Genomic DNA, 22,976 nt, shown 5'->3' with positions numbered 1-22,976 from the left:
GCCATAATTACAAGATGCCGAGCCAAGAAAAAAAATCCCTTTCGTTTCAATCCAAAACTTGTTCTTTATAAATTGAGGGGAAGAAAGCCCACATCATCTCCTTGGTTCCTTTTCCTCCGCAAAGATATCTGCCATTCCACAATATAACCTGGGTGGTCGTTCGTACTTGGCCCCAAAAAAAAAATCGACCATCCATCCATCCATCCATGCCCCCAATCCTCATTCCGCTAGAAAAAAACAAGAAGAAAAAAAGTCTAAGCATGGCCAGGCTGGTCCTGGAAAGGGTTGGGACTACCAGCCTCCTGCGTCTGCTGCATGAGGGGCGCGCGGGCCTCCTGCGAGCGCTGCTTCTTGGTGGCGGCGCGGGCGAGGGCGACGGCCTCGGCCTTGGCGGCGACACGCTTGTGGTGCTTGCGCTCGCGGCAGCAGGCAAAGGTCAGGTAGGCGAGGCCGATGGCGAAGAAGGCGGCGAAGACGATGGCGATGATGATGCCGCCCGTGTCGATGGGCTGCTTCTTCATGCATATGTCCTGGTGGGAGCTGTCGACGGTGCAGATCCAGCCCGAGAGGCAGTCGCTCGAGGTGCCCTTGGACGGCGTGCACGTGCGCGTCACGGCCTTGCCGTTCTCCGTGGCCACGTCGCAGCTCGACGTGTCGAACTCGCTGGCGCTGAAGCAGTCGGCGCCCTTGCGGACGGGGGCCGGCGTCGTCGTCGCCCGCGCGGCGAGGTGCGCGGCCGCGACGACGGCCTGCGTGGCCCGGACGGGCTCCAGGGCGGCGCGGAAGCGTTTTCGCAGCTCGTTGCCGCTGCTGTATTCCTGGCACCGCGTCGTGATGTACTGGGCTTCGAGGGCCGCCTGGCTGGCTGAGCAGCCGGCGTTGGTGTAGCACGGCTCGAGGTCGCTTGGCTCGAAGCTGGACAGCGAGGCGAGGCACCGGCTCACGGCGGCCTGGTTGCCGCAGTCGGTGTACTCGGCGAGGGCTTTGCTGTGGACGCGGAAGCACTCGTTTCGGGGGAGGGCTGCGGAGGTGCTGGCGAGCAGCAGCGCGGCCAGGGAGAAGGACCGCATCGTATATGGAGTGGTGAGACGCTGGATATTTTTTTTAGCTGTTCTTCCGCGAGCGGGCAAGTCGCCTTTCGTCCGACCAGCGCCGATTCTTGCAACACTTTTTTTTTTGGTGGTTTGGATCAGGGGTCTGGGATCTTCACTCGGACGGCAAAAACTGGACCCCGTAGGAGAAATAGTTGGAGTCTGGGTGCAGCGCCGGCAGGGACAGGTGCGAGGCAATCGAAAGGAAAAGGAAGGACGGGGAGGGAGACGCTTCTGTCAAGGAGACAAGGGGGAGATGGATCGTCGACTCTCTGTGCTTGGAGGTGTTCGGAAAATGGGGGGAAAGGCAGCCAACAGAGGAATGAGGCTCTCGTTGGGAAGCGAAAAGGGAGCGCGGCTCGGACCCAATAGCTGGCATGCCATATGCCGCAGGATGGGTCCCTCAATTGGACGTAAAGTGGTGCCCTCATTTATGAGAACGGTCCGGTATGGAGATCTCCATGGAGGCGCTGTCAGCCCTAGCTCAGTCGGACATTGTGGCTGACGGGTTTGCCGGGCCAGAGCACTTGAGCGCCATGGGACCAGGCATCAATTGCTGTCAGCAGGCACTGGCCTTTGCGTCGATAATTGGGCTGTGCGGCAGCGGATGGCCGATGGGCAACCAGCCTTGTAGCACGACGGGGAGTCAATGACTGGCAGCAACTGGCAGCAAGAAGCATCGATGTCTACTAGTACTATTGACAGTTAGCCTCCATTACCCTGGCCCCGTTTTGCTGTCGACCGGTCAGTTTCCCAGCTATTTTTAGCACCTCGACCTGCTCCATAGGGGACTTGCTTGCGAATTGATTCTGTACAGAGTACGGAGTAATTTGTCTGGTAATTCCCTGGGTTCTGGGGCTCCAAATATCCCGACGTGTCCAGTCGCACTCATCAGCCAAACGTCTCATCTTTCAAGGACAGGACGAGTCTTCGCCACTAGGGGAGGGCTGCAGAATCTGGGGTCCGGAGCCATCCGCCCCCCTTTGTCACACCAAGAGTAAGGGGGCGGCAGCGCATGGCCACTCGTCGACGCCGTTGAGGCATCACTCGGGCGGCATCCACGGCCAAGGTAAAATCATTGATGCGTTACAACTTTGCCGGCTCTGCAAACTCTTGCCAGTTGTGTGTTGAATCCTGTCCTTTTTCCCACCAGTTTGCCGTTGCATTCCATTGGGAAACCCGGCTCTGTGCCATGGACTCGGTACCCAAAGGCTGTGCACGAAAAAGCGCAGTTGCGTGAACAAAGAAGAAGGAGAAAAGTGGTCTGGTCTGCGGCACCATGCGGGTCTTTCGAAGGCTCGATGGGCGCACCGTCGTTGGCCAACGACGTCATCGCCCACGACACCACTTCGTCATCGCGTCCGCTCGACTTACCCTACAAAGCAGGTCGAGGTGCCAATTTCATGTCCAGCATTAACCTTGAACGACTATATAAGTAATTCTCCCTGGTGCTCCGTTCTTCAAGTTGGCAAACCTTTATCGTCTTGACTACCCGTTCTGGCTATTTTCCCAGCCCATTCCCCCCAATCAACCCCCGAGTATCCATCCCGAGACCCATCATCGCCATGCCGCTTATTGTGCCTGGAATCACCAGCCAGCCCGGCAATAAGACTGAAGAATGGCAAAACAAGCTCGTCGGCAAGAAACTATCCGACACGGAGCACGCAGAGACGGTAAGCCAGCCGAAAGGAACAACACCCGCTCCCTACTTCGTATGTCCACGTGCTTACCGTCGCAGCTCTTCTGCAGGAAAGACCTCCCGCAGGAGCACCGCGTCATTGGGCCCGGCCAGGCCGTCACCATGGACTTTAAAGAGAACCGGCTCAACGTCCACCTGGACGATAAGGGTACCGTTTCCCACGTCACCCACGGGTAGTCCCTCGAAGATGCCTGTCCCTGGCCAAGTTCGATGACCCCGGGTCCCGGGACGTCCAACAAGCGCTTGGATACGTGTGTATTTTACGCCTGCACTCCAACAAAGTAGAGTCTTTTAATAAACACATCTTTCTTCAACACCAGATCCATCCATTCAGCTGCCCTCGTTCAATCCATATGACTCCAAGTAGATGCTCGTCAGAAGCAACCTCCAGTTGGCCCCCCGTATTGCATGTCGCGTCTTTACCCCGCCATCACAAGCCCAGCGGGGGCACCAACTTTTTGCCTCGCATCGACCTCAAGAGTATCCCACCCCGCCATCCATACACCAAGCTCAACACCAAATTCTAGAAACAACCCGCCCCCAAGATGTTCAAAAAGGAGTACGTCGAGCCCGCCACCGGCCAGACGCAAGGCCCTTCCACCAAACTGACAAGCGCAGCATCGCCCCCTCGCCCAAGCAGAAGCTCAAGTCGTCGGTGCAGCGCTCCCTCCGCCAGTCGCTGCTCACGACGTACCCCCTGCTGACGCCGCACATTGACGAGATCCTGCCCAAGAAGGCGTCCCTGGCGAGCATGAAGCTGCCCGACCGCAACACGCTGTACGTGCTGGACGCGGAGCCGCTCTTCTACCAGCAGGACAACGCGGCCGCCATCATGCCGCACCTCAGGCTCGTGCACCGCTTCCCGCAGGGCTTCCCGACGATCCGCATCGACCGCGGCGCCATCCGCTTCGTGCTCATGGGCGCGACGCTCATGGCCCCCGGCCTGACGTCCAAGGGGGGCAGGCTGCCGGTCGAGGGGGCCGCCGCGCGCCTCGAGGACGGCAGGGAGATGGACCAGGGCGTCGACGCCGACGGCCGCTGGAGCAGGGAGCTGCACAAGGGCGAGCCCGTCGTCATCATGGCCGAGGGCAAGGAGGAGGCGTGTGCCGTGGGCACGCTGGTCTGCGGAACCGACGAGGTCAAGGCCAAGGGTAAGGGGCCGGTGGTTGAGGACGCGCATTTCTTGGGCGATGGGTTGTGGAAGCTGGCTTTCGAATGAAATACGCTGAGAGTTTGCTGCCACGGGCGGTGCATAGCCTACCAGGAGGACGAGAAAAATGACTTTTTTTGAGGGGGTGACTGAGATACATGTATATTTATGACCATTGACGACAATGACTGGGAGTCGAGGAATGGATATGAAATAGCATAAAGCTGACGATGGAATACGCTCTACTGACGCCGCGAACGAGGCATATCTATTTGAACCCTCGACGATCCTGGACGGAGAGCGGTCTCGGTCGATGTTTTCTTGGTCAAGCAAAGGAATGTTGTTGCGAATGATGATCAAAATACCGTCTAAATGCACTTCCGCTCATGTAGATCATCTCACGACGGTCGCCTGTTTCCCTTTGCCGTTTTTCCCTTTAGCTCATTCTCCTGGGTATTGTCCATGTTGGTTTACCAAATTAGCTTATGGAGAGGCTGCCAAGGTATCTAATGTCTGTGCAGTTACAGTACATTTAGTAAGGACATATGTAGCAAGATATTGACACGCAGCACTTGCGCCTTTGATTAGCATTGTAGTGAGAACGCCCATGGCCACTCTCAGATCCCGATACTCCATCCATGATCAATCGGCCAAAGTTGAAATACAACCAGACACCAATGCACACGGGAAGAAGACGCACGCCGACATGAATATCAGAATCATGCGTCAAACCATTGACGCTCTTTAGCCTAGGCCCACCAACATTCTCTAATTTCACATCGACCCCCCCGCCCCTTCTTCACTTGTAATACTCATCCACCCACCTCTTCATGGTCCCCAAGACGTCTTCCACGACCCTGCGCAGCGCCGGGTTCGCCTCCGCATTCCTGGTCAGCATGTCGCTGCAGTGCACGCCCCCGGGGAGCACCCAGACGGGCGCCTCGGGCGTGAACGTGAGCGGCCCGCCGGGCCTCTGGTCCGCCGACACCGTGGCCGCCCGCCACGGGTCCAGCTCGCCGTTCACCCACATCAGGCGCGTCGTCTTGACGCGGCCCCAGCCCCCGGTCCTGCGGTTGGTCTCGCGCGCGGTCCGGCCGAGCTTCAGCCCGTACGTGCGGTTGCCCTCCCGCGGGAACATGTTGCGGCACTGCATGTGGGCGTAGTCGAGGCCCGCGTGCTTGGATGCGAGGCCGGTGATGTCGTCTGGCCCGGAGACCTGCCACCACTCGAACCTGGGAGTATCGTGAGCTGGATGTTAACCTTCTTTTTTTGGATATCTGCGCGGGTCCGGACTTACGGCTCGTTGCATAGTAGCCAGTACCACTGTCTGTTGGCCGTGTTGTTGACGGAGAGATCCGTGTACATGGGGTTGTCCTTGTTGTTCATGTCCATGCACGCTGCGGTGTTGTTGTCTGCCCAGTAGCCGAATTCCGCGCATTCTGGGTGCTCTTGTCAGTGTCTGGGAGCTCCGTTGTTGTCATGGCGGGTGACTCACCTCCCGGCAGATAGACTTCTTTGGACCACTTGGCAAAGCCGTCGAGGGCTTTGGAAGTGCCGACACCCTCTGGCCCTGGAACAGCAGGCCGGTCGCTAATTATGCGACTGCTTTTCGGTGGGAAGACGTTCTGTTTTGTACCATGTTAGATGGTGTTCAGGTATGCTCGAATATGGACCAGGGTAGTGTGGGATAGTACCTCGAGGTAGTCGCACATCTGGTACAGGGCGTTTGGTTTCTTCGTCTTGAAGAACACGGTTCTTTGCCACTTTTGCAGACCGCCGGCGAGGGCCGCGCCGAAATCGTCGTCATGAGTGAGTGATTCGAGGCCGAATTTCTTCTTCAGGGCATGTTTTTCGTCCTTTGTGCCGTCAGATAGGATGCCGTCAATGTGCTTCATGACCCCTTGCATATCCGTGCTGCAATTTTTGGGCATGGCCTCCTTGATGGGCTCGTTGTATTTCCAAAAGTTGGGAATCGCTTCGACGACGGCGCTTGAGCAGTGATATGCCCAGAAGGTGCCCGGGGCCAGGTGGTGCGTCCATGCCGCGAGGGCGCCAGCGTACGAGCAGCCGGTTAGAACCCACGGTGCCTTGGTTGGCTTTGAGGTCCCGGCGAGGTCGAATGGCAGCTCGACGTTGTGGGCAAAGTAGATTAGGTCATGGATGGCGTTGTCGAGGTTGAGGTACTCAAGGTTGGTGGTGGTTAGGTTGTCGAAGGGAGAACTCTTGCCCCAGTATCGGTGCTCGAGCACAATGACGGCACCGCCATTGGTTTGAGCAAATCTCCCGGCGAGGGAATTTTTGGTCGCATGGAAGGCATTGGCCTCGTGCTCAGCAGGCGCGTTGAGTATAATCGGGGAGCCGGGCCCGGCCCAGTCATCCGCGTTGTACCAATAGCGTTGGGAGAATCTGCCGAGCTCGGGCTTGTTGTGGTCTATGAGCTGCTGGAAAACGCCTTCGTGGGTTGGGCCATGGGATCTCTTGGTCAAGCTGCCATCGTTGGGCGGAGGAGGTGGTAGGCCGTTCAGGTGAATCCGGTTGATGCGAGCCCCTGATGGCACAGCGAGCAAGAGGTTTACTGCTATGCCAACGAAACTACTTACACGCATTGCTTAATATGTCTGGTAGACGAGTATTTTGCAGTAAATTCCGGGGGGCCACTCGGCTGGAAGATGGCCAAGGCAAGATGAGTTGGGAAAATAGCTTTTGGCTCGAGGCGGCAAAAACTGAAATCTATATACTTTGCAGTCACCTCGACCACATCTTCTTGATGGCGCCATGTCGTCCTAGCCTCCTAGTCGTAGTACTAGTATCAGTTAGTGGCCTGCTATATTTGCCATGCCATATAGCAAAGATGGCCCGTCGACTTTCTAATTACACGCTTGTTTTTGGGGCAACTCGACGAATAGCAACGTAATCCAGGCACGACACTGGCCAAATCACACGATTACAGGGGGGCAAATGAACAAAATACGCCTGAAGCTGCTCAGGTTCTGCAGCTGCGTGCCTGATCTGCCGCCATCCAGGTTCCATGGCTTCGGGTCTCGTGCCGAAGTGGGTGTTGCGACGCCACGGGAAGATTGTCAGCTGCCCGCATAGGAAACTAGGCTCATGTTAGCATCTGTACTTGGGAGGCGGTACGGCTTCCAGTGAGGTCATGGCTGTGGAGAATAGAGTTGGCGTTAAAAGAAGGTTGATTGCAATTTGAAGCCAAAAAAGGGGGCGGCTTCTTTGCTGTGGCTCTAGGTGCTTTTTAAACTAACCATGTATTGCCATGCGTCAAGTTGTTATGCAGGGAGACAACTCATCAACACAAGTATATTTATCATGTAGCCACTGAAAATCTATGCAGTTGAAACTAACATGTCTCGTCCGAAGGAGGTATTGCCACCTTCATATTATCAGGACTTGATGCACGGCAGCTTACTCCGTACATGCGCAGACACTCAGCCTCCGCAGTCATGATGACCTAACACGGCACCTGACATCATTGGAAATGGGGCAGCCGGGACCTTTTGCCCTAGAATTTAAACAAATCGCACTAGTTGCATATCTTGCCATGCTGAAATCGGGCGCCTTGCCCCTTGTCGCGGGTCGTCGGTGCAAGAAGAAGCAGTAGTCATGGCGAAAAACGGGGCAGAAAAGAGATTCATCATCATACGGCGTTAGACGATTACGGAAATGATGTGGAAATACCCGAATTTCCATGGGAACTATATTGCATTGACTTTGCTATCACCGGTCCTGGAGGACTGACGCACCAGACTCGAGAGGCTCACCATCCATGCACCCAACATTTGAAGCCTTTTCGCCACAGAAATAGCACTTGGGCCTATTCGACGTCTGGGCAGCATCTAAAGCACGGAGGCTGTAGATTATAGAGTTAGCGACAAACGACTCGAACAGTAGGATGAAAGGCAGTGGCCACCTACTTGGCCAACAACATGCTACACCATCAAGATCATCAGCACCTCTTTAAACAACAAGATTATCAAGGAAAAATAACGTAGCGTACCCAGCCACTGGCGCAAGGCGGTGGAACAGGAATACAATCATTATTACAATCGGCCGGTTGGGGCACAGCAGAAACAGACACTGCGGCCACAAGAACAAGTCTCACAAGGCGGTTCATATTGACCTGCGTCCGTTTGTTGCTGCTAGATGGTCAAATAAAACGCAAGTTTATGATGTTTTTTGTGTCGTTCGGCAAGGACTAGCGCATGATACGATTTGGCGGCTGGACCGTGGTCGCCCGCGGTATTTATTCTGTCTGGTAGCATTCATGGACCTATTGATTGCCTGGCATTCTTCATGCGGCACCGCATCATTGGACACGAGACTACGTGCAACCATGCCACGCATGATCCGAGAACGGTGTACGGCAAACACAACACCACCGCATGAGCTGAATGCCAGTAGAAGCCCTGATTGGGTGGCCGTCACTCAGCTTTCTCGTACACACGGAACGTCGGTTGCCGATGGGCGCTGCGGTTCTATCAAACGAAGCGAGCCATTCCCTACACAGCCAAACGCGATGCATGCACATGTTTGTTTCCAGAGTACGAATTGCCAAGAAGAAAACCAGGTTACGTCTATCGTCCTTGTCCTAGTGAAAAAGAAACATGTCCCCATCGTTTCCCCGCCAAACCCAGAAGCCATGAACCATGGCAGTGTTTCTCACAGCCCAATTTCCGAGTACGCATTCAGGGCCAACTGCCCGCCCAGATGGGCATACAGCACATTCCCGGCAGAAATCTCGCCCGACCGAATCAGCCCCATCATGCCGGCGAGGCTCTTGCCCTCGTAGACGGGGTCGGTGATGAAGGCCTCGGTCCGGGCGCCAAACTTGATAGCGTCGACGGTAGCCTCGTCCGGGACGCCGTAGACGCCGGCGTTGTAGTCGGCGTTGAGGACGACATCGCGCTCCGTGACGTCCTGATCGTCCAGGCCGATCCGGGAGGCGGTGAGCCTCGCGATGCGGAGGACCTGGGAAAAGGTCTCGCGGGGCCGGCCCGAGGCGTCGATGCCGATGACGCGGCGCGCGCGCGAGCCCTGCTTCTGGGCGAGCTTGAAGCCCGCAATCATGCCGGCGAGCGTCGAGCCCGTGACGGCGCACACGATGACCGTGTCGAAGAAGACGCCCATCTCGCGCTCCTGCGCCTCGACCTCGAACGCCCACCGCGCGAAGCCGAGCCCGCCGAGCGGGTGGTCCGACGCGCCGGCCGGGATGGCGTACGGCCGGCCGCCCCGGGCCTCGACGTCGACCGCGAGCCGGGCCAGCGTGAACTTGTGCTCGATGCCAAAGGTCGACGGGTCCAGGCGCACGTCGGCGCCCATGAGCCGCGAGAGCTGGATGTTGCCTACCTTTTCGTAGCCGGCGTCGTCCCAGTCGACCCAGTGCTCTTGGACGGTGGCGGCCTTGAGGCCCAGCCTGGCTGCTACGGCTGATACCGCGCGGGTGTGGTTTGACTGCACGCCGCCGATGGACACGAGGGTGTCGCAGCCTAGGGCCAGCGCCTCGGAGGCGAGGTATCTGGGGTTTTGGTGTGAGCTTCACGGCTTGCGGGGGATGAGGGGGATGGGCAGCCGGGGACAAGGGGGGGGGGCCTACTCGAGTTTTCGCGTCTTGTTTCCGCCGTATGCGAGACCAGAGTTGCAGTCCTCTCTTTTGGCGTAGATGTTGACTTTTCCTCCGAGCGCCTTGGACATGCGTGGCAGGTGCTGGATGGGCGAGGGGCCGAAGAGAAATGACTCTCGGGGTATGCTGGCAAAGGGCTCGGGCAGGGTGATATTGGCCATGATTTATTTCGGCTTTTGGACACGGAATACGGAAGGAATTGGAAGAGGCGCCATGTTGTTCCTGTTCCTCGGGGTAGCACCTCGATTTATATGTCTGGTTCAAATGTTGCTGGTGGACAAGCCGGGGCCTCGCGGCCCAAGTCCGCCGCGGCGGGGCGCTGGTGTCCGCCGAAGGCGCAACATGGCGTCGCTTGGGCTGGCATGGTTACAACATTAAACGTACTTAAGTCTGGCACATATGTACAATTGATGGCTGCCAATGTGTCCCCCTTTCCTCTACATATATTCACATACAATATACTCCGTACCAATGTCTGTTTCCCCCCTCGCCTCTACTCCGTAACCGCCGTGTGTCGGTTCAGTACACGCCCGGCACGATCCGCCACTTGACCTGCTTCTTGTACTTGTCCCAGTCAGCGCCGTACTTCTCGCCGCATGCCGCATCGTCTCGGCGCTCGCGGTGGACAAGCAAGACGGCAAAGTACAGCGCGTACAAGTACGTGTACACCATCCCCCATCCCCGCGCCGCCCCCTGCGTCACCTCTCGGCCGTCCGCCATGGCAGAGCCTCCCGCGCCGGCGTTGGCCACGGCACTGCCGGCAGGCAACACCAAATAGCCAGCGATGCCCGTGGGCAGCGTGAATGGAGAGGCTTGCAACCAGTCGCCAAAGTAGTTGATGTGGCGCGCCACACCCCACCAGCCAGACGTGAGAAGGCGAGTGCCGCGCTTGGTCTGTATGTACGACATGCGCGCCACTCGCGGGTCGTCTGGGGACCGTCGAAAGAGGGCCTTTTGGTTGTTGGCCGAGCGGAAGATGAACAGGCCAATGGCAAAGGCGGCGCCGACTGCTGCGATTTCCGCCGCGCCCAGGTCGACGGGGTGCATGGACAGGTACCGGCATTGCGTCGAGTACAAGAAGGGCACCCAGGCGATGTCTCCAAAGGTTAGCATGAACCCCAGCCCATCCGTGGTAATGTCCATCATCCCGAGCAGGCCCGTCTCGGCATATTGCCCCTCAAGGACATAGTACATCTGCACCGCCGTGATGAACAGAATGCTGTTGGAAAGGGATCCGTAGTTGCGGTACTGCTTCGCGACAAAGGCTAGGTCGAGAAGAGCCCATCCCGTCAGGCCGGGTCGCATTTCAAGCCACGCCTTTAAGTCAATCTCGCCAAAGAAGGGGAGGGTGACGCGGGGGTTCAGTTCGCGGCCAATATAGAAGTCGTAGATGACGCTTCCAGTGCGCCCCCCTTGAGCTAGTTCTCGTAGATGCTTGTTGCCTGGCTTGACGGTAAAGCTTTTAATGTACACAAAAGCCGAGATAGCGTACGCAAGCATGATGCTGGCTGTCAGTAGCTGCAGGTAGTTGCTGTCGATAAAAGTCCAGACGGCAAAGTCTGCGCCGTAAATGTAGGTCCCCGCGGCACATGCGGTCAACTGCACCACCGTAGATGAGAATGCTAACGAGGCCCGTCGAGTCAGCACGGCTCTTGTGGCCATTTCCCGAGTTTTGCCGTCTCCTCAAAATCTGCAAACGTACCGTTGAACCGATATTTCAGGGGTCGGCCCGACTCTCTCAACTTGGTGCCGTATACCTCGGTGGCCGGGAGCACGCGGTAGAGGAGCAGACTGAGAAGATAGTAGGCCAGCATCCAGCCGGTTGCTTTCCAGCTTGCGAAGCCGGCGAGGCCATTTTCCGGCCACGGAACCTGGGATTTGAGCACCTCCCATGAGAGCGTTTGCGGGCTTAATAGTGCGGGTGCAGGACAGCCAGTCATGTCATTGCAAGTGAAGAAGAAGGCATACAGCAGAGCCGGCAGACCCAAAACGATGGCAGTGGCACCTAATCTGGATTCAAAAGTTGGCCGTGGTCAGCTTCGTCTCAAACAGGGGGCAGAGAATAGGAGAAGGAGTGAGTCTTACGGCCCGCCAAACTCGTACTTTGGCTTTACTAGCGCGGATTTAGCCATGCTCTGGGGGTATTTAAGATTTCAATGGACCAAGAAAAGTGCAAAAAAAAAAAAGGCAGAGACCGGATAATTGAAGAGCATGTCAGCTTTATTCAGCCTGGCAGGATTTGATAACTCCGGATTCGGACCCACACCGACGTTCCTCACCCCATCCGGAGTCCGGGGACCCGACGGCGCCCGAGTGGATACATGCAAGTCCAAGGTCCAAGTGTAAAAACGAGTACCCATGGGCACCCTTGGTGAAAATTACGGATATCCACGGGTACTCGTAAAAGCAAATATGTAAAAAAGGAATAAACCGTAGGCATCTATAAATTCAAATAGGTACATGTAAGAATATGAGCTTATTTAAGACGGGGGATTTATCAAGAAGTCAACCTTTAAACTTCAATGCTGACTTATTATTATCTTAAATGGCCCCATTTTTTCCCCATGCAGCCGCCTTGCCATCTTGAGCTCTCAATTCCAGCCTGGCTTAACCCAAGACCCAATTCCCCCAAATGTCAACCAGACTAACTGCGGCGCACAAAGCACCGAGAGTCTGGCTGGAGACCTGCACTGCCAGAGGTTCCTCCACTTGTGCAGTGCAGCTGCAGATGTCGCCGCAAGTGCAAAACAAAGAAGCAGGAAATTAAAACAAGTAGTCACGGTGACAGTTCGCTCCAAGTTGACGCTCTGATTGGTGTACATATTCATTAGTCATCCAAACCGAGAAGACGTCTGCATGAGCATCCATTTTCGTCAACACTGCCACATCACTGCGCGGGAATCTAGTTTGGCATCCGCAACCTTTCCATGGCACCCTTGTTGAAATGGGCAAGATGTCTTCTCCGCCGCTCCCCGTTGCGCCCTTTACAGTTTCCCGCAACGGGCTTTGAGGTAGTTCCCGAAACTGAGCTGCTCGAGGAAGAAAACTACAAGGAGTTCAAGGCCGGCAACTACTGTCCAGTGAATATCGGCGATGTATATGCCTCCAATACGTACCAGGTCCTTGGCAAGCTTGGGTTTGGATCAACGTCAACGGTTTGGCTCGCCCGTAACCTGCAGTATGTCGACGGCACGCGTACGCGTTGACGGTTGGTAAATACTGACCAACGCCAAAATTAGTAATCGCGGATATTTTGCCTTGAAAGTGTTCAAGCGAAACCATTACGATACGTGTAAAAATGAGTTTCAAATGTACGACTCTATAGAGAAGGCGAATCCTTCTCATCCCGGACATGGACATGTCAGAACTGCCGTGGGTATGTTTACCATGGAGCGGCAAGGCCAATGCTATCCGTGTCTCGTCCAGCCGCCGATGTGGGATAGCTGGAAAGACCTTCTTTATCGAAATCCAAGTGACCGGTTCTCTGTAGCACTTCTAAAGGGAGGACTTCGACATCTTCTCCTGGCCCTCGACTACCTACACACAGAGTGTAAACTCGTCCATACAGGTATACTCTACGGATCTTGTGCATACGGGATACAAGTTTCTAACTTGAGAGTGGTAGATATAAAAGCGGATAATATACTTCACGCGATCGCTGATAAGAGAATCCTCGAGTCCTTCGTCAAGGACGAGATGGAATCACCCTCTCCGCGCAAATTCGTCAACAACACCCCTATTTACATGTCTAGACGGTTCGGCCTGCCTAGGGAGTTTGGTAGGATCGTGCTCAGTGACTTTTGGAGAGGTGGTGAAGGGAGATGTGAAACGAAACCACAACGCGCAACCGGACGTTTATAGGTCACCCGAAGTGATGCTCAAGGCTGCATGGAGCTACCCGATCGATGTATGGAACGTAGGGGCCATGGTCTGTCTCTCCATACACGAATGTTTGGAGTTCATGCGTTTACTGACTGGCTCCATAGATCTGGGATGTATTTGAGGGTGGCCACTTATTCCACGGTCTGGATCCCAGCCCAGAAAAGGGCTACTACACAACCAGGGCGCATCTTGCCGAAATTATCGGGCTTCTTGGTCCACCGCCCCTGGATCTTCTCCAGCGGGGGACCCGAAGCGGAGAGTTCTTCTCGGAAGACGGTGGGTTTTTGGCTATTTGCGGGTTATGGAGCGTCAGACTAATGCTGTCTTTTGAACACAGGCCAATGGATTGCGGATTGCCCTATTCCTCAGGGTAATAGCCTGGAAAAGGCGGAGCTTGTTCTCGCCGGGAGGAACAAGGAAATGTTCCTAAATTTTATAAAGGGGATGCTAACGTGGCGGCCGGAGGACCGAAAAACTCCAAAACAGCTGCTCGACGACCCTTGGCTACAATCTTGGGAGATATCCGATTAGACACTCGCAAAGGGCCCAGAGAAAAAAGCCTGCACAAGTAAGAAATCAGAAGCTTGAAAGATGCCAGGAAAGCTGATTTGGATGCCATGACTGCCAAAGGCTTGAATGACGTCGTGTGTGGGCTCCCAGAGACTCTTGACGTGATTAATCCGTCACCTGCGAGCTATGGAAGCTCCTCTTTTACTGGATGAGGATGAAACGGCCCCTAGGATCCTAAACCTTCTCTACAATAGCATTGCTACTGCTTACGACGAAGTTATCGCCTTGGTATAGTGGATTAGCCGTTCCTCTCCTCTGCGGATACACTCTCCATTGGCCGACGGTTGCCTAAATGTTATAAATGGCCCTTGTATGCCGGTGCACCCATCCATCTTGATAGAATCTGCAGCCTGTGTCTTTTTCACAATGACTAACACCAGGCCGGTTGTGTGAGCTCGGATTTTGGACAACCTTTGGACCATGGCCATGGGCGTTGTCCAAGTTGTTAGTCGTTTTGATAGCACCAACTCTACCATAGCCACGTAATGCACTACAAGTATATTGCTGTAATACGTTAAATGCTAGTGAATTTAGTGATTTACCGCCAGAAACTAGGGAAAGCTATCTCACGATAGCGTCAGCTAATAATTACGTGAAAGTAAGATATAGTTTGCCCCGGTCACTCACACGGTAAACTTAAACATGGACGCACAATATATAGTAACGAGGTCTGAAATCTCTTTTATTTTGCTATTTTGAAATACATCTTGTCCAGTCCGTGGCGTCACAAATATTCGCTCTGTACCATGTTTCGCGTTGCCATGGATGGGGCGACCGAGCCCGTGCAGGTCGACTCCAGACAGCCATCATCAATCACCAAGACCTCTTCGTGGACCTCACTGCCAGCGGAAATACGCCGAAAGATACTAAGCCAGGTGAGCTTGCCCGCCTCTAGGACGGGACACGAGGGCCTAGGCTCCCCCAAGGTGGCTCGTTTCACTGCAGTCTGCCGGGAATGGCAGGTCTTCTTCGAGGCGTGTACATTTCGGCGCCTTGTGCTTAACCCCGACTCTCTCGGCGAGTTTGATGCCATTGTCAGACGACGCGACGCTCGTTTAGGGTATATACGAAAACTCTGGCTTCGGGTTCAGCTCCCGAGGTACGAGTGTCCCGATTGTGATGAGACGGAGGACGAGGCAACACAGCGCTGGTATGTTGGGCAGCCACATCTCCTGCTCTGATACTGGTGTCAATACTTGGATGCTAATCAACGCTTGCAGCAACAACGAGATATTCACAACGTGTATTCGGTCCCTGCTGGGGACTCTCAAGCTCTGGGATCCCGTGAGACATGGGGGAGGGGGACTGGCGCTGATGTTGTCTGCTTCCTCGCCCAGCGATTCAGAGCATCGGTTTAAGCGATGCGAAATCAGGGACGATTATCCATTTCACTACACCGAAGACCTATATTCTGCACCTGGCATGGTTCATTTTCACTGGGTCAGCATCGCGGGTTTGTTCAGCCGTTATTTTCATCGCGACCGCCTTCCGCCATGGGGCGATGAACATCTCAAAAGGGTGCAGGGAACTCCGCTCCGCTTGGAACTACAAAGGGGTGAGCGAGGCCGCTTCATCAGTCCATGCAAGAGTTTTCCTGCCGTGCCCATAGTCAGGGGACTGGTCATGCGCAGACAGTTTCGCAGGGATATTCACGTAAGGGCCTTGTCTTGGCTACTTGCTCGAAGCTTTGTGGCATTGGAGTGGTTGCACTTGGAGAGGACTGTTTCCCTGGAGCCTCAGGAGGAAATTTCCTTCAATCAAGGTATGACGACGCGGGCCAGTCGTTACGGCGAGTATCTGGCGAGGCTAACACGCTTTTTTCTCAGGCTTCCAACTGCACTTGCTGCCCTCCCTGCCGAAAACACTGCGCCGACTCTCTTTCACGCGGTGGAAAATCCCCAAGACTGAGCGCTACTATGATGTCGAGCAAGTGGGATCTAGAATTCCTCCCCATGACCAAGACTACCTGCCTCGGGAGATGGCAAGGCTCTCTCAACGACTAGAGCAGCTCTGCCCGCCATGGCAGATGGACACAGCTGCCTTTCTTCGGTCCCTCGTTCAACTGAGGGAATCACCAGGGATGCTTGAAAGCTCCCTAAAACACGTAATCCTGCGTTGTTTGCTCCCAAGCTCCCAAGAAAGCAGAGAACATTTCGAATCGCTGGCACTCCTCGCAGCCAATGCGGCTCTGTCGCTTCCCCAACTGCAAGTCATGGAGCTATGGGGTACCTGTCTTGAAGGAGCTGAAAGCAGAGCCTACATCTTCCGGTACGCTCGCCAAGACCGTCGAGCCAGTATCGTCTGGAGGAGCTGTCAAGAGGCCATGGTGGCTCAGGCGCGGATTCTTCGCCGCTGGACCGACGTGGCGCAGAAACACTCGTATTCGACTCTCGCGTACGAGTTTGTCCCCTTTGCCGAGACCAATGCAGAGATTTTCTGGTCTGATGGAGCCTGTGTATATCGGCATCTACTGCTCAAAGATTTATTGTTTGATCCAATTACGCGGGTCATCATGGAGAACGAGCCTTATCAATGGCGTGGTTTATCGAGGCAAGGTGATGATGCTCTGGAGAATCTCGGAACTCCAAATTTGTTGGGTGGCCATTTATGAATGAATATCCCTGGACCGGATACCAACCTCGCGTCACTGCAAGCGGATCTCATTGCTTGGGATGCTGAAATCAATGCCTATCTCGAGCAGGATCATGGGTAGCACAGCGTGACGATATATCCCGGAGAAACCCATGGAGGAGCAGTGACTCTAGAGGACCTCCCAACAGGTCAGGATAGAGGTTATCCTTGGACATAAATTAACAAGGTACACCGGTCTTTGTTCCTGGTGGCGCATGTCTGTTGCCTTGCTTCAAGCGTTGATACTTTGTTGGAGGATACGGATCCAGACAGTTCTTTGGTCTGGGAGACGGAGTCAGGCACCGGCTCACCTGAGCCATCCAGATCAGGGATTCAAACTTGTTGCAGCAGATGGTGCAGTCGGCTTCAATACTAGTAGTATTGTCAAGGATAGAACTATTTTCCGTACTGATGAGGCCTTTCCGTTGTTGACGTCTGGGAAGAGTCAAGGCAGAGCCGCCTACCATTCTTAATTTGGTTTCCAAGACTCTTTCGTGGGTCTCTTGCAAGGGCGAGCAGCTAAAAGGCACCCAAGTCTGGGAATTGCCAATGGCTGCTATACATGCTTTTACTTGTAGCGCAGTGCCGCAAACATTTCGCGCCACAATCTGCGAGCATATTAGCACAGGAATATTACAAACGGCGGGGATAAGGTTGTTCTTGCCGTCATACTCTCCCCACAGAACCTTTCAACTTCTCTCGCGAGCTTGCTTGTCGTCTGTAGCGTGAAATCCCGTCCCATCAGCGTTCACCAGACACAATGTCCAGTCGTGGACTTCCTAGAGTGTCTCCCTCGTGTGCGCGCTCTTGGGCAGGATAGTCGAACTGGTTCTCACCTCTAGTATACCACGTGTATGTTCGCAATACGTTCACCCACCCCGTGAACGAATCTAGACGTCTTGTACCCAGTCCATCGTTGGCAGCCTGTCGGCTGGATTTTCTTAAATCAGAAAGCCATCGCCTTCACCGATCCTTTATCCCCAGCACCGCAGAACGATCCACATGCTGTGCATGGCCAAGAAACCGGCCGATCACCGCTCTTGGCTGGGCCACGCAGTGCTAGTCAATTGCCCGTACGAGAGAGGAACAAAAAAGTTGGACTTTTCAATGCGCAGTCTAGTGGTCTAGAATCTGCTTTCACCAAAGTCATTTCTTTGGTGTGTGTGTGTGTGTGTCTGCGGGTTCTGCGGCTCGACATCGACATGATTGAAAACATGCCACGAGAAACGCCAATGGTATGACTATGACTCCTCGAATCGGGCCATGTAGTAAGCACCACCCATCACTCGCAACTTGGGGCAATCACGAGTGAGAAGGCAAGCTGCATAATCGCAACACCTACCCTACCCGCAAAGTGTAGAAATGGGTAGTACAGAGAGATCTTGTCCATTCACCACCATCAACTCGTGACGTCGGGGTGGGAACGGGCAAGGGTGGCAATGCTGGTCCTGCAACTACAAGGGTCGTAGTGGTGGCGCGGAAAATATTAAAGCTTCTCGGTCTGTTTCCGGGATATTCCATGTTTTCAGCCGGTCCAGATCAGATAAGGCGAAGGCAAGAAGTGACGCCCCTATTCCGTTGTCTGGCGAACTACATGTACAGATGATGGCTTATATTTTGACGTTTAGCGTATCGCGCTATTAATATTAGCTTACTATTCGTAATTTTTTAATATAAAAATACTTGGATATATATAAAATAATATGCAGAGCGACGCTAGGAAGGTCTAATACCGGGCGTTCAAGGTCTAGAACGAGCAATATCGCCGCCTGCGCTGACTGGTGCCAAGAGTCAAGACGGTCTTGGCCATGGTTCCAACTGTGGGCAATCCCGACCAGTTGTCTTGGCTTCAGAAGCAAAGTGTCAACTGGTCGAGAAAAACAGAGGAATCCTTGAAAGTGGGAGAGAGATTTTCTGCTGTGGGCTTTTGCCACGCGACAGAGGGGCAGGCAAGGGTGGTCATGAAGAAGCCTTAATATATGCATGTCCATGCCGCCTCGCGCGTCGATGATGGACGACGACAAGCGCAGCGCCTCTTCTTGCATCGTCGAAACCGGCGCCATGTTCTTTCTGCCCAAGATCTTTGCTCGTGCCGACGACGAGCCCCCCGCGTCCGGGGCGGCGTTTACGTCCCCCAACGACAAGAATGTTGCCGACGGAAACAATGCGACGACCGTAACGAGGACGGATTCAAGCCGCGATGATGCCTCCGTCGAAGCCCAGGCTGGTGTTTTGGAGATGGAGGCCATCTCCAAAGTATGGAGCAGAAACCACATCATCATAGCATACGTCTTGTTAGTACTCCGTATACCCATTGACGACATGAAAAGTGTAAAACAGGGGCTGACGCCGCCGTCACAGCATCTGGATCATCTACTTCATGGACTCGATGCACTCGAGCATGTCCTTCACGCTCACGGCCTACGTCACCAGCTCCTTTCGGCAGCACGGGCTCACGGCAACCACCAACGTCTTTGCAAACTTGATCGGAGGTCTCTTCCGGCTGCCGCTGGCCAAGATCCTCGACATCTGGGGCCGGCCGCAGGGCTTCGCACTGGTCGTCTCGTTCTTGGTCATCGGCCTAGTCATGATGGCCGCCTGCCAAAACGTCGAGACGTATGCCGCCGCACAGGTCTTTTACTGGATCGGGTGCGTTCTGTTCTGCCGTTTACTTGCCAGTCTCGCTGTACCATTTGCAACAAGAGTCAAGGCTAATCCAGGCGTTATATGTCAGATTCAACGGCATCGCGTACACGCTGCAGGTCTTCATTGCCGATACCTCGGAACTAAAGAACCGAGCCTTCTTCTTCGCCTTGACGACGTCGCCGTTTCTCATCACAACGTGGGCAAGTGGCCCGGCGGCCACCAGCTTCCTCACCGGCGCCGGCTGGAGATGGGCCTATGGAACCTTTTGCATCGTCGTCCCGGTGGTGTGCTCCCCGATTCTCGTGCTCTTTCTGTACAACCATTTCAAGGCCAAGAAGATGGGTGCGCTGCCGCCGAGACAGCCTTCCGGACGCACGCCCCTCCAGAGTATAAAACACTACTTGATTCAGTTTGATGTTGTTGGGCTGCTGCTGGCCGCGGCCGGCATGGCGCTGTTCCTGCTGCCCTTCAACATCTACCAGTTCCAGGCTGAGCAGTGGGGGTCCCCCATGATCATTGCCATGATTGTTGTCGGCGTTGTCCTTCTCGTCGTCTTTGCCCTCTACGAGAAGTACGTGGCGCCCGTGCAGTTCATCCCGTACCAGCTGCTGGTGGACAGGACCGTCATGGGCGCGTGCGTTTTGGGCGCGATTGGCTTCATCAGCTTTTACATCTGGAACGGCTTCTTCTCGTCCTTTCTCCAGGTGGTTGTCGGCCTGACGCTGACGGAAGCGACATATGTCGGGCGAACCTACAACATGGGAAGCTGCTTCTGGGCCCTGGTTGTCGGTGTCATTATTCGGTGGAGCGGCCGGTTTAAATGGCTGGCATTTTACTTTGGCGTGCCGCTGATGATACTGGGAATTGCCCTCATGATTCAGTTCCGCCAGCCTGGCGTCGACGTTGGCTACGTCGTCATGTGCCAGGTATTCATCGCCGTGGCTGGCGGCACTCTTGTCATTTGCGAGCAGATGGCCGTCATGGCTGCTGTCTCTCACCAGAACGTTGCGGTTGCGCTGGCAATGCTATCCATGTTTACTAGTATTGGGGGAGCGATCGGGTCCAGCGTTTCTGGAGCCATTTGGAATGGCATTTTCCCCCGGAAGGTGGCCGAGTATCTGCCCCCGGATACTAAAGACCAGGCGGCCCTCATTGTTGGAAATTTGTCCAAGCAGCTTGAGTATCCGTGGGGGAGCCCGGCACGCGAGGCCATCATGGCTGCGTATGGAGATGCTCAGAGGGTTATGCTGAGTTCGGCAACTGCCTTTGTGTGCTTGAGTATAGTTGCTGTGGCGGTATGGCGCGATATTAAGGTCAAGGACTTCAACAAGGTGAAGCAAACCGATGCATAATTGGAGATGGCGACTTCTAACATGTTAAGCCAAGTCTAATTATGCCGTTCATGTTTCACACTTGGGTATGGCGGCTCCAAGTGGGAGCAAAAAGTGTATAACCAAATTGGGTACTAGGCTATTACGCTTTATATTATAAAATATTAATATATACTTTCTAATAAGTTCATATATTTGTATATATTAGTATATATTTTTAGAGGAATAACGCAACGTTTATGAAATTAGCGATTTATTAATAGCAGCTCGTATCGCAATAAAAGTCCATATCGCGCCCTCCCTCGAATTTACAAGAATTCCCAATAAGCGGTTTCCCTGCATGGCGCCAGTACCAGAGGCTCAAGTGACCTACCAAAGGCAAATTGTCAAACTTCAACATCCCAGCCCCTACACTACATTCTCGGAGCCATGATGAGTACCCTTGACTACCACCGGCTTGGCCGTGGTGAACTTGGCAATGTCGCCAAAGACAGCCTCAGAGTTCTTTCCCGTCGATGCAGCCTCCCACGCAGCCAGCGATTCAAACTTCAAGATGGCTTGTATCTGATAAATCTGGTCTGGAGCGAACTGGGTAATCTCCCAGCTCTTCAGGCCCTCTCCTTTCCAAGAACTATGCATGTAAAACCAAATGGTGAGTTCTGGACGCTGCGATCGGTGGTGCAAACAGATGCGGGTAACCGAGGTTGCCAAGCGCTTGCTCGGTGTCATAAAGAAGACCTGTCACTTACGCAGATACGAGGGGCATGTGGGTTTGCATGTAATACTTGATGTCGAAGTCGTGCCCCGACGGGTACAAGATGGTGATGGAAGCCATTGGTTGTGTGTTGCGTGGATAACGACGGGAGGGTCAAGATGTTGAGAAGCTATCGTGTTGTGTGAGTCGTTGGGACCTGGGCAGTTTGCTTGAGAGCCCAATCTATTGATATTCCCTTGACCCCGTTTCTGACATAATCATGCTGCAGAAACAGTCCAGTGGCATCGATGCATGTCGTCGGACATGGAGCTTTTTCGCCCGGCATGCGGCATAATAGAGCGGCATCTTACCCCGCTCCTCGGCATTGATAAGAATCAATATTGATACCCTCATCTCATCAGTTGATCAAGCCGTTCGTATTGTTAGATGAAGCGCCTTTCTGTGAGCTGACCATCTTTATGTAGTATCATGCTCTTCATCGAGCAATTAGAGTGCCCAATTTCGCTCCTGGGTATACAAACCGTGACCGTATGGCACTGTGTGACCCCTCTCGTCCTCGTCAGTCTACGACTCGAGTATGGCCTTGTCTCACACGAGCTCTATGCAGGGCTTTCTTTTGAATACCTAGGTGGCTAATGTCTAACATCGGTGTCGCCTCTAGTACATTGTACATTCATTCATCTTCCCCGCTCCAAAGTTGGACATGATGCGGCAACATCAGCAAACGGACACAGATAATCGGTGCGTCCCTAGACACCCTTGCCAGTCACTGTTTACAATCACTCCGCGCCGTTCTCGCATAACTCCTATGTCCCGGGCGGAGCATTTCATTTTCACACCTGTCACGGCCAGGCCCCAGGAATGAGATCCCTGGCACATCCACCAGGGACTCACGGAGTGCACTGCATTCTAACTAGTAACGATGCCCGTCGGCCAAACACAAGTCAGATCTACCCCCGTACGTGCACAAATATTCGCAAAAGGGTGTACAATGATTAGTGATTCACTGTGAAAAGCTGTTAATATCTCAGGACCTACGAGAAGCGAGCTGGGGATCAACCGTCTCCGCGCCTGCTCAGCCCCTCTGCAAGTTGAAAGCTGAGAGACGTCGTGTATCGCCCGCTGAGAGCTGAACTGGCAAAATTTGGCTATGCAGAGTAACCAATACTATTGAAAGACACGTACCGAGTACAAATTCGGACGCGGGGCCCATCGTCATCCGACGTGAGTTGGACGACTACTAATAATAAAGGGGAGTGAGACACTGGGTTTGTCCGCGCCACACAAACAAGCGAGAGGTATTGGAGCCCAGGGCTGATCATGGACGGCAAGATGAATTGCGCGCCTTCTAGCCCTGACCTGGGTGGCCGATTTATTGCGGGCAGAAAGAATTGCAATTTGGACGCCAGGCTGTGACATAGTAGGGACAGAGTTTTGATTCATTAGTTTTGCTCACTACCGGGCACATCATAATTACGAACATTACCCAACCATATGGCTTGTTGTGCATGCCAGGTACAAAAAGTAGGTGGTATCGAAACCGTTGCAGCATATCCTGCCTATCCCCCCTCGTCTTCTTTGAATCTATTGTCTTTTTTATATATAAGGCCTTTGTCACAGAAAATT

General features: G+C 54.1%; 10 protein-coding genes across 10 annotated transcripts; 5 read left to right on the top strand and 5 right to left on the bottom strand.

The window, feature by feature from the left end:
- Positions 1–254: 254 nt before the first annotated feature.
- Positions 255–1,070, bottom strand: MAA_00314 (uncharacterized protein; the record flags this gene model as incomplete). The annotated part of the gene is made up of 1 exon (XM_007818312.2): positions 255–1,070. The coding sequence occupies one exon, from the start codon at positions 1,068–1,070 to the stop codon at positions 255–257; it is 816 nt and encodes a 271-aa protein (XP_007816503.2).
- A 1,586-nt stretch (positions 1,071–2,656) lies between these two features.
- On the top strand, positions 2,657–2,967 carry MAA_10887 (HET-domain-containing protein; the record flags this gene model as incomplete). The annotated part of the gene is made up of 2 exons (XM_011412833.1): positions 2,657–2,764; positions 2,830–2,967. The coding sequence occupies 2 exons, from the start codon at positions 2,657–2,659 to the stop codon at positions 2,965–2,967; spliced, it is 246 nt and encodes an 81-aa protein (XP_011411135.1).
- A 368-nt stretch (positions 2,968–3,335) lies between these two features.
- Positions 3,336–4,009, top strand: MAA_00313 (uncharacterized protein; the record flags this gene model as incomplete). Its single annotated transcript, XM_007818311.2, has 2 exons — positions 3,336–3,349; positions 3,409–4,009. 2 exons carry the CDS (start codon positions 3,336–3,338, stop codon positions 4,007–4,009), a joined length of 615 nt encoding a protein of 204 aa, XP_007816502.2.
- Positions 4,010–4,739: 730 nt separating this feature from the next.
- Positions 4,740–6,546, bottom strand: MAA_00312 (serine peptidase; the record flags this gene model as incomplete). The annotated part of the gene is made up of 4 exons (XM_007818310.1): positions 4,740–5,172; positions 5,238–5,379; positions 5,436–5,565; positions 5,635–6,546. 4 exons carry the CDS (start codon positions 6,544–6,546, stop codon positions 4,740–4,742), a joined length of 1,617 nt encoding a protein of 538 aa, XP_007816501.1.
- Positions 6,547–8,614: 2,068 nt separating this feature from the next.
- Positions 8,615–9,736, bottom strand: MAA_00311 (ACC deaminase; the record flags this gene model as incomplete). The annotated part of the gene is made up of 2 exons (XM_007818309.2): positions 8,615–9,470; positions 9,549–9,736. The coding sequence occupies 2 exons, from the start codon at positions 9,734–9,736 to the stop codon at positions 8,615–8,617; spliced, it is 1,044 nt and encodes a 347-aa protein (XP_007816500.2).
- Positions 9,737–10,094: 358 nt separating this feature from the next.
- Positions 10,095–11,707, bottom strand: MAA_00310 (C-14 sterol reductase; the record flags this gene model as incomplete). The annotated part of the gene is made up of 3 exons (XM_007818308.2): positions 10,095–11,134; positions 11,278–11,585; positions 11,661–11,707. 3 exons carry the CDS (start codon positions 11,705–11,707, stop codon positions 10,095–10,097), a joined length of 1,395 nt encoding a protein of 464 aa, XP_007816499.2.
- Positions 11,708–12,502: 795 nt separating this feature from the next.
- MAA_00309 (protein kinase domain-containing protein) lies at positions 12,503–13,988 on the top strand (the record flags this gene model as incomplete). Its single annotated transcript, XM_007818307.2, has 6 exons — positions 12,503–12,753; positions 12,815–13,143; positions 13,201–13,330; positions 13,437–13,503; positions 13,562–13,733; positions 13,795–13,988. 6 exons carry the CDS (start codon positions 12,503–12,505, stop codon positions 13,986–13,988), a joined length of 1,143 nt encoding a protein of 380 aa, XP_007816498.2.
- Positions 13,989–14,788: 800 nt separating this feature from the next.
- MAA_00308 (F-box domain-containing protein) lies at positions 14,789–16,638 on the top strand (the record flags this gene model as incomplete). Its single annotated transcript, XM_007818306.2, has 3 exons — positions 14,789–15,177; positions 15,248–15,789; positions 15,854–16,638. 3 exons carry the CDS (start codon positions 14,789–14,791, stop codon positions 16,636–16,638), a joined length of 1,716 nt encoding a protein of 571 aa, XP_007816497.2.
- A 2,009-nt stretch (positions 16,639–18,647) lies between these two features.
- Positions 18,648–20,656, top strand: MAA_00307 (siderophore iron transporter; the record flags this gene model as incomplete). Its single annotated transcript, XM_007818305.2, has 3 exons — positions 18,648–18,952; positions 19,020–19,307; positions 19,369–20,656. The coding sequence occupies 3 exons, from the start codon at positions 18,648–18,650 to the stop codon at positions 20,654–20,656; spliced, it is 1,881 nt and encodes a 626-aa protein (XP_007816496.2).
- A 387-nt stretch (positions 20,657–21,043) lies between these two features.
- MAA_00306 (Ethyl tert-butyl ether degradation EthD) lies at positions 21,044–21,470 on the bottom strand (the record flags this gene model as incomplete). Its single annotated transcript, XM_007818304.1, has 2 exons — positions 21,044–21,266; positions 21,385–21,470. 2 exons carry the CDS (start codon positions 21,468–21,470, stop codon positions 21,044–21,046), a joined length of 309 nt encoding a protein of 102 aa, XP_007816495.1.
- Positions 21,471–22,976: the final 1,506 nt, after the last annotated feature.

This window comes from Metarhizium robertsii (genome assembly GCF_000187425.2).
Source record: "Metarhizium robertsii ARSEF 23 chromosome Unknown MAA_Scf_3, whole genome shotgun sequence".
NCBI classification, from domain to species: Eukaryota; Fungi; Ascomycota; class Sordariomycetes; order Hypocreales; family Clavicipitaceae; genus Metarhizium; species Metarhizium robertsii.
The sequence above is the reverse complement of the archived record's forward strand: the minus strand, read 5'-3'. Positions and strand labels throughout refer to the sequence as shown.